The sequence below is a fragment of the Lactuca serriola genome, chromosome 4 (assembly GCF_051521515.1).
Source record: "Lactuca serriola cultivar US96UC23 chromosome 4, Lser_US96UC23_V15, whole genome shotgun sequence".
In the NCBI taxonomy this organism is placed as follows: Eukaryota; Viridiplantae; Streptophyta; class Magnoliopsida; order Asterales; family Asteraceae; genus Lactuca; species Lactuca serriola.
The window spans coordinates 122,882,703-122,898,822 of NC_136411.1; the positions used below are offsets into that span (position 1 = coordinate 122,882,703).

The 16,120-nt window shown below is 34.2% G+C and overlaps 1 protein-coding gene across 1 annotated transcript; it reads left to right on the forward strand.

The window, feature by feature from the left end:
• Window positions 1–14,079: 14,079 nt before the first annotated feature.
• Window positions 14,080–15,155, forward strand: LOC145102453 (glycine-rich protein 2-like). The gene has a single exon (XM_079039850.1). It carries the CDS (start codon window positions 14,209–14,211, stop codon window positions 14,863–14,865), a length of 657 nt encoding a protein of 218 aa, XP_078895976.1. The 5' UTR covers window positions 14,080–14,208; the 3' UTR covers window positions 14,866–15,155.
• Window positions 15,156–16,120: the final 965 nt, after the last annotated feature.

The following is a 16,120-nucleotide window of genomic DNA, read 5'->3' on the forward strand; positions in this document are numbered from 1 at the left end:
TTGATTAGAGGATGACACCTCACTAATATCCTCCATACATCTAAGCCTAATACACCTCATTTATCTATGCAATCTCATACTTCCATGGAACCCCTCCTCTCACTTTTTTCCTTCCCTTCCTTATTCTCTGCCACTCTTCATCTTTTACTCTTCATTCAAACTTCAAACACACAAAAACTCTCTCTACAGTCTCAAGAAATATCCACTATTTCCACCAAGATTTTCATGTGTGTTTGTATGTAAATCCAAGAATACTCCATCAAACCCACTCATCTTGGTAAGTTACTTCCATCTAAAATGTTTAACTTTACGCTTATGTTAAAATTATTCCTCTTAACATCATTTCGTGATTTATAATCTTAGAACTTCCTAAGCTTGAAAACTCAACTCAAGGAAGCATCTAAGCCGAAATCTCCTCCAAACTCTTCATCAAAACCGATCCATCACCCCAATGTGAGTTCATACCCCTTATTTTCGGTTTTCACTTAGTTTTGGGGGGAGAATGCAAGTTGCTTTGTGTAGATCTATGTGTTTAAGCATGATTATGTGTGTTTTACTATGTTAAATGTTGTGTTTATGTGTTGTAAACTTCATAAACTAGAAAATATGCTAAAATATGATGATATTTGTAGAACATAACACGTGATACAACTTATTATGCAAAGAAAAGTTTTAAAACATTTCAAGGCTGTTTAAAACTAAGAAAATCGCATAAGAGGGCCAAAAATGACAAAATAATCATAAAGTGAAGTTATTATATAACTCACAGTTTGAAGGGACCAAAAAGGATTTATTTGAATAAATATGGACCTTTATGGTTTTTATGATTTTAAAAGGGCCAAAACTGTTACTTTTCACAAAATGGGCTTAAAGATGGGCCTTCACAGGTTTTATGGGCTAAACTTGTAAATTTTTGGGCTTTTGGGGGCTTGAGTGTCATTTTAAACAAAGTTGAGCCAAAAATATTATTTTTCGGTTATAAGGGCTGAAATGATAATTTATCAAACTTGGGCCAAAAAGGAAAAATTCTATACATTGGGCCGAAAATGTCAATCTTACATAAAAATTTGACCGAAATGTTAATTCTAACAAGAGTGGGCTAAAAATGTTATTTTACTCAAATCAAGCCCTTAAATGTAAATTTTTGGTTGTAAAGGACCTAAAGTGTCATTTTTACCAAAAATGTGCCTAAATTGTAAATTTTCGGTTTGAAGGACCAAAAATGTCTTTTTACAAAAAAGTGTGCCTTTTTTTCATTTTGGTAAACAACTAAATTTAAACAACCAACGTAATAACAAACGGATCAATTACGTCATTACACTTCTTATTGGGCCTGAAATAAAATTTACATGTTTAGTGGGCCTTAGTTGTCCTCTTACATGTTTATTGGGTCTGGAATATACCTTACATGTTTATTGGGCCTTAGTTGTCCATTTACATGCTTATTGGGCCTGAAATATAATTTACATGTTTAGTGGGCCTAAGTTGTCCTCTTACATGTTTATTGGGCCTGGAATATACCTTACATGTTTATTGGGCCTTAGTTGTCCATTTACATGCTTATTGGGCCTGAAATATAATTTACATGTTTAGTGGGCCTTAGTTGTCCTCTTACATGTTTATTGGGCCTGGAATATACCTTACATGTTTATTGGGTCTTTGTGGTCCATTTACATGCTTGTTGACTTCACACATTCACATACATACTCGTTAGACCTTGAAAACGAAATACATACATGGAAACAATATAAACTGTGCAATTCAATATTCGCGTAAATTCAGTTAAGGCTTTTGTGAGACATTTCGTTTGACACCTATCTAGTGTACAACTGTAGCTTGTAGTTATAACCAGAGTCTCCTGGAGGGAGAGCGAGAGTTTGTGTATAGATCTATACGGGGATGACACCCCATACCTGAGTTGTTCGTTATAGTTAGACTAAGCCAGTCTAGGGTGACAAACCTTGCTTTAAACAAGTCGGGGTCTGAAAAACATCATGACAGGCAGATTAGTCATTATCAAGTATGGTTATAACGACTCACAAAGAAAGTTAACTCCACTGTAAAATTTACGGAATACATTAACGAATCTACAATTACAATATTATGCAAACACCAACTTACGGTCTTTGGGTTTTAATATTAGAACACTTTTACAGGCAGAAAATATCGGATTTTATTGGAAAAACTTATGCTATACATCACCTTTTACTTACACAGAAAACATGGGATTTTCTGGAATACTTCCCTTATACATTTTTTTAAATCACACATGCTTTAATACGAGATTTGATACAAAGCGTTCAAACTGTTTTACTTCTTTTACAGAAAATATCAGTTTTTCTGGTGTTTACAAAGCAATACAAACTTGTCATACAAATACACTTATGAACTCACCAACATTATATATGTTGACCGTTTTCAAAATAACTTGTATTCTCAGGAAACCGTTAAGCAGGTGGACATCAAGGTCATGTGGAAACTTGTGCATTTTGTTTGCTATTATAAACACTGATATTTTGGGATGTAACTCATGTAAACAATTACAATGATGTAAACTATGTATTGTTGTATTATTTCTCGTGTGATGATGATGCATGATTTGTTTCAATTGTATTCACTATGATGATATTACAAGATGAAGTCACCCAAACCCCCAGACGTTTCCGCCGTTTTTCTCCGGTTCGGGGGTGTGACAGGCCCGGTGAGAACTCTATTGATGCGTTCAATTAAGTTCTATGTCAAACAAATCAAAAATCGGGAAATAATTTGTTGGATAATGAGTATGACTTTATTCCATGTCTTTGTCCACACGATATCTTGCAGAACAGAGGATTATATGATCCCATATCTGATGGGCGCATCAGAGTTCAATAACGACCTTTTAGAGCTATGATTGCTAATCGGATTTTGAAGTTACATTGGCAGTTATAGTTATTAGACTTATCCAAGTGGGAGACTGTTGGATTAGGTGTCTAATCTCATAACTATAATTGGTATGTACTTGACCCGATAGTAACATGGTCCATTTCGGTTTGCCTTCATCAGAACAATTTGATAGGATGGATATTTAAGAAAGATGTTATTTATGATTTATTAATATATTATAAGTATAATATATTAATTGAGAAGTCATATTATTTAATTGATATTGATCAAGAATTAATTTGGAGTTAATTTAGTGAATAAAAGAGACTGATTAAATTAACAGGGACTGATTATGTAAATCAGTGATACATATGGTTTGGGCTAATGATCCATGATTGGTTTGAATTGGACTAAGCTTATGTGAAATTCCATTAAGTTTTAATCCAAATGAATTGTTGGATCATAAGCCTGAGTGTAAGAATTAGGGTTTACAAATGACTATTGGAATTCTACACTATAAACTGCTCCCTTAGCTCCAAAAGCAGCACCCCTTGCATTTCAAGAAGAGCATAGGCGATTTTGGTATCTCCTAAACCTCTCTCATATTCATCTAATTGTTATTGGTGTTTGTGACTTGTTTGAGGCATCACACTTGGGGTGCTAAGCTCTTATAAGGCCAAGTTCTACAAGCTACATGAAAAGGTAATCTTCTAACTAGTTTTTATGATACATATATCAAAGTTGCATGCTAGTTAGGCTTTATGCTTTGGAAAATGAATATTGCATGTATAATTAGTGAAAACTTAGATCCAAAGCATTAGGTTTGTATGTGCACCATAGGGATGTTAGAGTACATAAAAACCAACAGTGGTATCAGAGCCTAGGGTAGTTTTCTGTTATATTGATGCATTGGTTGATTTTCAAAGCTGAAAAAGTCACATTTCTGGCCTCTGACTGATGAACTCGACGAGTCCAATGATCTGACTCGACTAGTTCACTCACTAACTGGCAACTCGACGAGTTCAGTTTATGCACTCTACGAGTATGATCTTTTGCTTGCAGATCTTCGAGCCTTTTGGCCATAATTGGATTAGGATCATTACCACAAACTGTTTTGTATCATAAAATCTGTTTTTTTTATATGGTAGTGATTATCCTCATCCAATAACATAATGATTGTCAAATTTTAAGATAATTATTTGATTTTGTTTAAAACTAATTATTTGTAGAATTTGAAATTATCTTGCTATATTAGTAGTATTAGGTCAAATTGGTAGATGATAAACTATATGATTATTTTTATTAGTTAAATTTGATCTAAATGTTTCTTGAAGAGTTTCATAACTTGTCCTCAAGTTATGAAATATGAAAAGTCTCATTCATGAAACTTTAACTCCTTAAGTTATGGAATTCAAAAAGTCTTGAAAAGTTTCATAACTTGCCCTCAAGTTATGGAAATTGGAAAGTCTCATTTATGTAACATTAAATTCTAAAACTCAAGAGTTTTTTATAGAGTTTCAAAACTTGTCATCAAGTTTTGAAATTTGAAGTGTCACATTTATGAAACTACTACTACCCCTGTCTTGGCAATTGGACATGGGAAGGGAAAGAATAGGTGGGCTCCTTCTAAGAGCCACAAGGGAAAATCCCATGATGGACCCTCTTCTAGTAGGACCAAAGTTGGTTCTGCTAAACCCTCTTCAATCCAATGGAAGCCGAATGCTTCCATTGTCATGAAAAAGGGCACTAGAAATGAAGTTGCCCCAAATACTTGTAGGACTTGCAAGATGGGAAGATCAAGCCCACCTTCGCAGGTATTTACACTATTTTATCTAATAACTCATCACATGCTAATTCTTGGGTCCTTGATAGAGGATGTGGTTTTCACATTTGTTCTTATTTGCAGGGTCTAAAAAGAAGTAGGGGTGTGGAGCACGGGAATATGAACTTGATCATGGAGAATAGGAAAGTATCGTCTGTCACCAAGATTGGAGTTTATTCTTTATTGCTTAGTAGTGGGTTAAATTTAGAGTTGAATAATTGTTGTTACTCGTCTGATATGGCAAGAAATATTATTTCTTTTCGTGGTTTGTATAAACAAGGTTTTACTTTTTCATTTAATAATGAGATTGGTGGTATTAATGTTTATTATAATGGTAAATTTTATTTTGAAGCATTACTTTGTAATGGTATATATATGAAATTGTGATGGTTGTAGATAACTTAGGAAATAATGTGTTGCATATCAATTCGTCTAATGGTTTGGATAAAGCATGCTTATGGCATTGTCGTCTTGGACATGTAAACAAGAAACGCATAGCCCAACTCCAAAAGGATGGAGTATTTGAGTCATTTGACTTAAAGTCGGATGACACGTGTGAATCTTGTTTACTTGGAAAGATGACCAAGTCACCCTTCATTGGTTCTTGTGCAAGGGGTGAGGGTTTGTTGGATCTCAAACACACCGTGTAACACCCCGAGATTCAGGTATATTCCTTTCATCCTTGTTCTTTATTGTTTGGGCATGTTTAGTCCTTGAGTGGAGGGTTTGTAGCAAGTGAGTACGCTGGGCGTACCAGAGGGGTACGCTGCGCGTACTCACGTGCTTAATTTGGACGCGGAGTCGCCAAGGTACGCTGGGCGTACCTAGAGTTACGTTGGGCATACCCGGCCCAGGTGCAAAAACCTTAATCCTCCTTGTGCGCTATTTAAAGGGTGTTATGGCTCATTCCTTAGCCTCCATATCAGTGAGTGAAACCCTAAAAGAGAGCCCCATCGTTCTTAGTGTGTGAGAGTGTTGATTTGAGCTTGTTGGTGCTTTAGTGGATTAGTGAAGAAGAAGGAAGGGAGTTCATGGAGGCTAAAGCTTGAGGTGCCATTTTGGATCTGAGATCTACAGAGGAAAGGGCTACACTTCGAGGTATAAAGTTCAAAACTTTCCTCTTCTTTTGGTTGTTGTTGTATGTGTCCTTTTTAGGGCTAAAAACCCCAAAGGTGGAGACTTTATGAGTGTAAAGTGCTCCATGGTCCGACATCTGTCCCTTTTCAGTGTTACTAGTGATTTAGAGCCATAAAGTTCCCATCTTGGATGTTACTTTGGAGTCATGCATGTGTTTTAAGCCTTCTAGAGTTGAAGGTTGGATCATTTTGGGAGTTAGTGACTTATTCAGCCATACAAAGGCTTAAAGTCATAAACTTTATGGATTAATGGGCTTAGATAGGGTCAGATCTAAAATATGGACGTAGGTCTTAACTGTTTAAGACCTCAAGAGAAAAAGGGCTGAAGTAGGGGGAGTACGCCGAGCGTAATCCCTAGTACGCGCCGCGTACTGGGTGGCGCTCCCCGATTCTGAGATGCAGCCGGGTACGCTCAGCGTACACATCTGGTACGCGCAGCGTAACCCGGAGAGTTGAATTTTGGCTGACTTTTAGGGTATGGTCTATTGTGCGGCCTTTGAATTATGAGAGGGGTAAAATGGTATTTTACCCTTCTAAGAGTGCCATAAGAGAGCATAGTCTAACCTTTGAGAGTTATATTAAATAGAGTGTTATTTTCATATGATTAGGCGGAGGCTAGGCCAGTGTTTACCGAGTCAGAGATTTACCGAGATACCCGAGGTGAGTCTTCTCACTATACTTTACCTAGTGTGGTAATAGAGTTAAGAGACAGAGTATTATAGGGTTATATGCCATTGTGATTGCATGTTATTATGTGATGTGATTTATTGTGATATGTGATATGCATGATTCAGAGTTACAGAGTTGGGACTTTCGGGTCCCTAGAGTTAGGGCCAGAGGGCCCACAGAGAGTTGGGGCTGGAGGGCCCCACTGAGACAAATTGACGAGAGGGTCAACAGAGTTACAAGCCTCGAGTGGCTATTATGTGATTAGTGTGGTATTTTGGGGAACTTACTAAGCTTATGCTTACAGTTTTCAGTGTTATGTGTTTCAGGTACCAGTGATGACCGCGGGAAGGTGCCGGCTTGATTCGTACACACACATGGGATTGGATGTATTTTGATTATGGGAGACACTTTGTGAAATAAAAACATGATGTTATGACATTTTATGAATGAATGGTTTTGTTAAAATGTGTTTTTCAAATGCGAAAAATTGTTTTAAATTTTACGGTGTTACACACCGATGTGTGTGGACCCTTCAGATCCGCCACAAGGGATGCTAACCGCTTCTATGTGCCTTTTACTGATGATTATAGTAGATATGGGTATATCTACTTAATCAATCATAATTCAGAAACCGATAGAGTCTAAATGAAAATTGTAGATCTCGTTGATAGCTAAGTGTGGATATAAAGAACATTAAAATGGAGTTTGTATGAAGAAGTTATGAAATTTTGAAGTTTCATGAATGCGCCACAGGAAAAAAGGCGAGGCGCGCAACCTTCTAAAAGCTGTCATGTTGCACCGCGCAGAGCAGCACGTGCGTCGCACACAAAGAAGTTGACCAACCTAGGGCGCGTCATGCAATAGCCTGTATACGGCGTGCCTCCCAAGAAATCAGGCTACAAATACCTTATGTTTCCCATCCCCCTTTGCACATTTCTAATAATCTATTTCAAGTTCCTACTCCTTTAGCCCAAAAAAAATCTCAGTGTTTAGGATATTTTGTTGAAACCCTAAGGTCCATAAGAGCCGATAATTAGTAGCTATTGAGCCAGAGTTCTACCGGTACAATTTTTAGAATTTTTTCAGGAAAATATTTGTAAGTTAAATTACACTCAACATTATTTTAGTGTAATTTATGTTTATATTCATAGTCGTTTCTATGAATTTGTAAATAAGATTTATTAGTGATTATGAATCATTATACTGGATTGATCTACTTACGAGGGTGATGTCTATGCTAGAATTAATGAGGTGTTTAAAGTGGGATTTCTAAACAGTATACTCTGTATACCAAACAGACCATACCTCCAATATGATATCACCTAGTTGCTCCTTACTTAATAGATCTTGATGTAGACATTAGGATTGTCGATGGATCTAGACTACTATTAATCATAAGAAATAATAAACTAAGACTTAGTGATAATTGAACCTAGGTCACATCAAAGGAAAGGCTAAGTGTTGAAGCGAAGTGTTGCCCAACTTTCTAGTCATCCACTTTAGCAAACAAGTGCATAGTTACTTCAACTTACACATATATAAAGTATCTAGATGATTAAATGTTATGTGTGCCCATTATCTGTATTACTTGATATCTATGTTAGATGAATTATGTGATTTTTACTTCATTTAATCATATATGTATTTTCATATATTTATATAAAATATATTGGGAAGTGATGGGTGATGAAAATGATGAGAGGACTTGACTATTGATGAACCACTCATCTAATAGAGTATAGATGACGACCACAAACTATTCTAGACAATCCAGTGGAAACGCTGGCAGGCTTGCAACCTGTAAGTGTTAATGAAGTATATGTTTATTTGATGTGCTCTATCCCCCCATGGTTGCCTATTGACATATATTGCTAAATAAATCCCCCAAGCAATATTGTCCACCCGTTGTTGATGACGATCCTTAGGATAGGTCCCTTCAGATCAATATTTTAGGATTAGTATTTGAGAATAACAATAATGGGTAATCGGGTGAATTATTTGATGTGAATTATATAATTAAATAACTTAATTATTGTGGGTTCAAAACCATATATGCTCACTAGGTCTCCAAGTCTGACTCACTCAGTTTCTTTGTATCATAGGTAACGATACAAAGGCACAACATTGATGAGTGTGAGGAGTTGTTAGGCCATAGTAAAATAAATTGATGTAATACATGTTAAAACAAGTTTATGCTTATGTATTTGTATTAACGATGACATCTCAAAGTTTTTTTTGTATGTCAATGAAATATATTTCTTCGAAAATACTTCAATAAATATGTTTTAGGAACAAATTCCAAATTTAATGAATACTCTGAATTTATAGTTTTAAATTTGTTGTGAAATTTGGGGATGTCACAATTACTCGCTATAATACATGTTCTAAAATCATAGAATCACCAAGTTCCTTATCAATTTTTATTTGGAGAGATCAATAGGGCGAATCTCAATTATTGGATCTCTAAAAAGCGCCAAACCAAAAGCTACATACATCTTAAATGACCAAATGCATGGATTTCTCAAAAGATTGGAGATAAAACATTACAATTCATATCAGATTCATATTGAATCCTTAAAAACACCAAAAAAATTAGAGGATGGTGTACCGGGTGGGTGATCAACAAACTTTGGAATTCCAAAAACTCAAGTCAAAGCTTTAACGAGCAATAATTTACCTTGGATGTTTCTCCAATTGGAATTGAAGTTTGAACTTGGGAAGAAAGCATGAAAACTCTTCGAAATTGATTTCTTCGATATGAATTGAAGTTTATTTCCTCTCTATATTCTCCAAATCTTCCATATAAATATGGAGAGCAGATTTAGGGTTTCGGTCTTCACTTACATCCATTTGTGCATAAATAGCTCTTTATCAAAGGACTATGTGCCATTTTTACCTAAATTAAGATTTTCTTAACATTTAAGATCCTTATGCATGTGAACAATCAATCCAAACTCAATCTAAATATTATGACACAAATATATTTCACATAGATAACATCAACCATAAACTCAATACCATAAGATGAGCCCAACACTATAGAATAATCTCATGAAATTATAAATTCCCACACAATATACAAACCCGGAATAATGATTTGGTATAATATAATGGATGGTCTTAATACACTTGATAGACCCACTAAGTAGGACAAGTATATTAGTCAGGCCTAATGTACAAGATAACTAACAAACTTACTTTTAGTTCATAAGGAAATGTACTACTTTTTAATACTATTTAATCCATTGAAAATAAAATTTTAATGAAAGGATGATAATTAACCCAATTATCCAAATTTTGAGTCTTAAATCAAACAAGGATAAAATGTTACATTAACAACATACTTCAAAATCTTATTTGACATAAACTTTCTCCCTAGAAAATTTTATATAAACGTTTCATCAAAATGTATTCATTGACACCCAATTGTTAATTTAATGTCTCTTCGAACCTCTTTTGTTGAATTTTAAACACTTAAAGGTCAAATTTCTTACCCTGTTTATCGACCATTGACATAAGGGGACACCGGTTTCAAGTACTAACTAATATGAATAATGAAGTATGAAGTGCTAATGCTTAACACATCGTAAACATATCTAATCACAATAAACACTATATATTAAACCATTAAGTGCTCAATAACAATAATATCATGTTTTAATTATATTCGTAATTATAAGAAAACACATAATGATTTAGTGTTTTTCCGAATGTTGTTTTTGTTACGTCAACCGTTAACTTAATCTATCCATATACCAACACTTGGAGTAATCCACATGCCAAAACTCGTCCACAACAATAGTAAAGTGCAAAGTGTGTCAGGTTATAACAAATTTTAAAATTGATCATGACATGTGCTAACATAGAATTATAATCTTGAAATATTTATTAGTTCATATTTTTAGAACAACTGACACACACCCACTCAAATATACTCCTAAACTATTTTTTCCCACCACGAGACTTGAGCCCTCAACCTTTTAGGGGAAGGACACTTTTTCAAATTCTTGATACCGCTAGGCCAAAATTCATTTGGTTATTGGTTCCTATTGTAGCGTGTCGAAAATCTCAAATAAAAATTTCATTTTTAAAACAATCCAAAACGTATATTCATGTGTTCAATAGACAATCAAGTGCAATGTATTCTCAAATATCATAGTGACTCATAAAAAGATAATGTGAAAATAAACTTTGGGGGATGTAGTGTGATCAAGCAGGGCCCTTCCCTTTCGAACGTGAAGTATAAGTTTAAGCACCGAAACCGTAAGCACAAAACTTAGTGAGTTCCCCAAAATACCACATACCATACATAACATCGAGAATCACCACCTATAATGCCCACACCCCCACCCCCACCCCACCTCCCCGACATAACACCCCCTCCCCAACATAACAGGCCCTGCCCCAACATACATGCAAGAGTCACAAAGATAAATAACATTCCACACACTATGGTGAGAATACTCACTTAACACTTGAATATGATCAACCAAAACCCGAACTAATCAAGGAACCAGTGCTATCACCCACCTATCAAAATTTTTAAGATTAGTCCTTAACCTACCGTCCATACTAACCATTTGACCAAAAGTCAACCAGTATAAAAAGTCAACGATTAAAGTTACCCCATACGAGCTTTACGTCGTGACCACCCATTGGCTACGTTGTGGAAGTCATACGACAAAGCCACAACGTCGTGGAAACTAGTCTTAAGATCTTAATGGTTACGCCCCATTGCATGGTAATCAAACTAGGTCATGTAATACCACTTTCCAACCAACACCATGGTCTAGAAGCTAGATAATGCACTCAAATGCCTTGGAGTACACCCAAACTCCAAAGACACGAAGATTAGGACTAAAAATCTCTTAAAATAACTTAACACAAGATCTAAAGATACAATGAACAAGGTCGAGACTTTATACATCCACAAGGTCAGAAATAAAGTGAAGATGCTAGATCCAAGCCAAAACCAAGCTTCCAAATCACAAGATGAACTATTTATTCTTTCAAGCTTCACAAAAATGGCTCCAAACTCTTAAAACTCACACAAAGAGGCTATGGTTTGGGTGATGATCATTTCTAGAGGATGTAGACTGCCAAATGAGGCAACCATAGGAGTTAGTGTCATTAAATAGGGCCCTAATCCCCAAATATAGGGTTTTAAACCCCAGACGTCACAACGTCGTGACCATGACCTTGCCACGTCGTGGTGGTTCACGGATGCTTGTTTTCCTAAAACGGATTGCCATGTCGTGGTCATTCCATCACCATGTCGTGATCTAGACAAAATTCTAAAACTTAATTAATGAAATTAAATTCAGAAGAACCATACCAGAAAATGGATATTACACTTAGGGTGCATTTGTTTCACATAATTCCTTAGGAATTAGAAGGAATTGGAAATTAAAATCTATGGAAGATTGTATTTGGGTTACCAAAAGAATGAAATTAGATTTCCATAATTACCATTTAATTCCTCATTTGAAAGAATTATAATTCTTCCACTGTGCATCATGAAAGTAGATTCAACTCTTTATCCTTATTTTAAATTACATAATCATCCTCCAACTATTTATGAGATAAAAAAACTCGTTAATATGACTTTTGCCTCTACTTTTGTTTTTTTTTTTTTTTTTGTTTCTTTTTTGCATAGGATGATTTTTTTTGTGTCCCATCTTTTTACCATTTATGTTTGTTTTCTTGAAAAAGATGAGACAAAAGTCCTTAAATTATTTAAAATCCATGGTAGTTATTTTTTTAATTCAAATTTTGTAAAAGAGTTCAATAAAAAAATGTTGTAATTAAATAAAACTTTGTTGTGTTTATTAAAAAATATAATTAGTTACAAAAATAATTAAGGGTATTTCTGTCTTATTACAAAATTTATTTTTCAATTCCTTTATGAGATACCAAACCAAACTGAAAACATATTTCATTCTATGTCAACCAAACGCATTGCAACTTTTAGTACATTCAGATTTCAATTCATTTGATAGATTTCATTACTTCCAAAAACATTATATGAACCAAACGCCCCCTTATTATATTAATATTGTAGAATAACATTACATGTTAAGCAACATAAATACACTAAGGGTATATAAGTGTTAGTGTTTTCAATCGGTAAGCATTAAATCTATATGATGATTAAATCTATATGATGTTAACATTGCTAATAGCCAATACATGATTGTCATATAAATTTCTTTCAACTAACGATAGTCATTTCATTCATAATTGAATTTTAAGTTATCCCCAAATACACAATTCCAACAAAACCCTCAAAAGATTATCCTAAAATCACAACATAAGAGTCATACATAAACATATGATTTGTAACATTAAAATATGAAAATATAAATACAATATACAACCAACAAAAACAATTTAAATTATAGAATAAAAGAGAAAAAAAACCTAAAACACTAACCCCTAAATATATGTTGTTTCAGTGTGGAAAAAATATGGAAAATTCCTCATATATTGTATAATCTTTAGACTATCTTCGTTGGCAATCCAACCCAACCCAAATATTTATTAAAAACTATTTTCTCTATCTTTCATATACACAACCTAATTAATCATGAACTTTTACCCACATTAGCAACCCAACCCAATCCTTTATTTTATTTTTAAAAAATTATCAAAAAATATATCAACATTAGCTCATTTTGTAGATAGTTTTATTTTATGTATTTTAATATATTTTTAAAAATAATATCACGTCTATTTTTTTATAAAATAAATGAAATATAAAATAGAAAAAGGAAAGAGAAAGATGATGAACTAGGTTGGAGGGGCAATCCGCTCACACCATTTCTTTTCTTTTTAATTTTTTTGAGTGAGCTGATGAAGTGTTCACCAATATGGATAGTCTTAGAAGGGTTACTAAAATCGTCAGCATTGGTGTTACTTTTCTAAAAATAAACAAAAAATAAATGCATTGAGTGTGGACAACTAGATGTAACACTAAATTGATGTCACTTCATCCATAACACCAAGGGGAAAATAGTGTTCGACATGTTATATCATGTTGAGAAGTAGAAAGAGATATTAGAGAAAATTATTTGATTGGTTGATGAATGAGATAGCCAATCATCTTTCTTGTTTTATCTTTGTCCTGGTTACTATAAGATCCACATAACACCCCATAACGAAAAAAGAAATGGTTTTCATCAAGTGTTATAACGCCGTTTTACCAGCCACGTCAGTCATAACGGCTCTCTTAACATGCCCATACCGAGTACTACAACAAAAAAACAGTACAACGGATAAACCACAATTCCAAGAGTGTAACTTTCTCTATTTTTAATGAAAAAACTTATATTTTAAGGTTTGTTTTCATAGAAATTAATAATTGTATTAATTTCCCATTTTCCAATACCATTACCCCCATTTAACTTTCACTTTATTTTACTAGCTCAATCCGACGGCAAGAAACTCTCGAAGCGCCACTGGCTCATCCCCAGCCGTTGGATGGGAATTGTAAATTTTGAATTTCTTTTACCATTGATGACGTTGCATTTTCATTCCCATTTTACCCCTAAACAAGAAAACCGATATAATATATATACACACATAATGCAGTGAGCTTAAAGATAGTCATCCAAAGTTCTAGAGAGAGAGTAGGGTTTTCTCTCTCTTCTGATTTTCAGGGCTTTCCGATTTCTTCTAGGGTTTCTAAGAGTTCTCTTTCAAAGCTTTAAAACAAAAATGGCTGATGACGGTGCTAGGAAATCGGGAACCGTGAAGTGGTTTAACGATACCAAGGGTTTCGGCTTCATTTCCCCCGAGGACGGCAGCGAAGATCTGTTTGTTCATCAATCATCGATCAGGGCTGAAGGATTCCGTAGCCTCGGAGATGGCGAAACTGTTGAATACGTTGTCGAGAACGGATCCGACGGACGGACCAAGGCTGTGGACGTAACTGGTCCTGATGAGGGACCTGTACAGGGAAGCACACGCGGTGGTGGTGGCGGAGGCGGCCGTGGAGGTGGTGGTGGTGGTGATCGTTATGGAGGAGGAGGTTATAATGGAGGTGGCCGTGGAGGAGGCCGCGGTGGTGGTGGATATGGAGGCGGTGGAGGTTACGGAGGAGGTGGAGGTAGTTATGGTGGCGGAGGCGGTTATGGAGGCGGAGGTGGAGGTGGGAACGCATGTTTCAAGTGTGGCGAGTCTGGACACATGGCTAGGGATTGCTTTCAGAGCGGTGGAGGCGGTGGTGGAGGATACGGTGGTGGTGGTCGTGGAGGTGGAGGATACGGTGGCGGGGGTGGTCGCGGCGGAGGTGGAGGTGGAGGTGGCGGTTGCTACAACTGTGGTGAAGATGGGCATTTTGCTCGTGAATGTCCCAACGCCAACAACCGTTGATCTGCCAGAGGATGAATGGTAAATGTGTATTCCCACATTTACTTTTTATCTCCTCTGTATCTTGTTTACTCTTTTGCTGTCTATGTTGAAGAAGAATCAATGGGGTGATCCAAATGTTTTGATATCACTTTTTTAGTTGCTTCATCTTGATGATGATCATCTTTAAATCTAGGGTTTCGGATATGGTGTCTTACTAAATATATATATTGATAAAAAAGTTAGGTTTTTTAGTCTGTGTTAATGGGAATCCAAAGATGGTTGAATGGAATGATATCTATTTTCTCTTTAAACATGTATGATTTGAAATGTGGACTGCTTTATTGTTTCTCTAAAGATTTGCTACACCTCACATGCAATGGAAAATATATAGTTTTTTTTTTTTTTTTTTTTTTTTTTTTTTTTTTTTCTCTTTTACCATTTATATCATAATATCATATGCATCTTATTTCATTTTATCTTATCTTGAATATAAATGTCTTTGTTTTTTTCTTGTGAGTTTCTATTTGAAAATGATATTTTTTTTATTTGGCAATGGTGAAAGTTCTGGCATTTTGTTTGAAAATGTGATATATGTTTTTTGATTTGGATTCTCTTTTATTTTTGAAGCCACAAACGATATTCTAACGCCTTTATATATATATATATATATATATATATATATATATATATATATATATATATATATATATATATATCATTTGAGACCATTTTAATTATTTTGTGATACCGTGAGTTCAAATCTAAAAATTAATTTTAAAATGCAAAACAAATGGAAAAATTTAATTTTTTTTTAAAATATTATTTTCGAATTTAAATTAACTAAAAAAATAAAAAAAAAGTTAAAAAAAATTAAAAAAAATCCCGTTTTTTTTTTTTTTTTTTTAAAATACATGAAATATTTTAAACAGAATATTACACTGTCATTTTCTAAAAAAAATTTTAAAATGTAAAATAAATGGAAAAATTTAATTTTTTTTTAAATATTATTTAAACTTGAATTAACTAAAAAATTAAAAAAAATTCTATTTTTTTTTAAAAATACGTTAAATATTCTAAATAGAATATTACACTGGATATATTCTAAAAATAATTTTAAAATACAAAATAAATGAAAAAATCAAAAAATTCTTTTTTTAAATATTATTTTCGGAATTTGAATTAACTAAAAAAATAAAAAAATTAAAAAAATATGTCTCATGGTCTCACAAAATTAGGCCGTCTCACATGAATCTAACCCTATATATATATATTATAT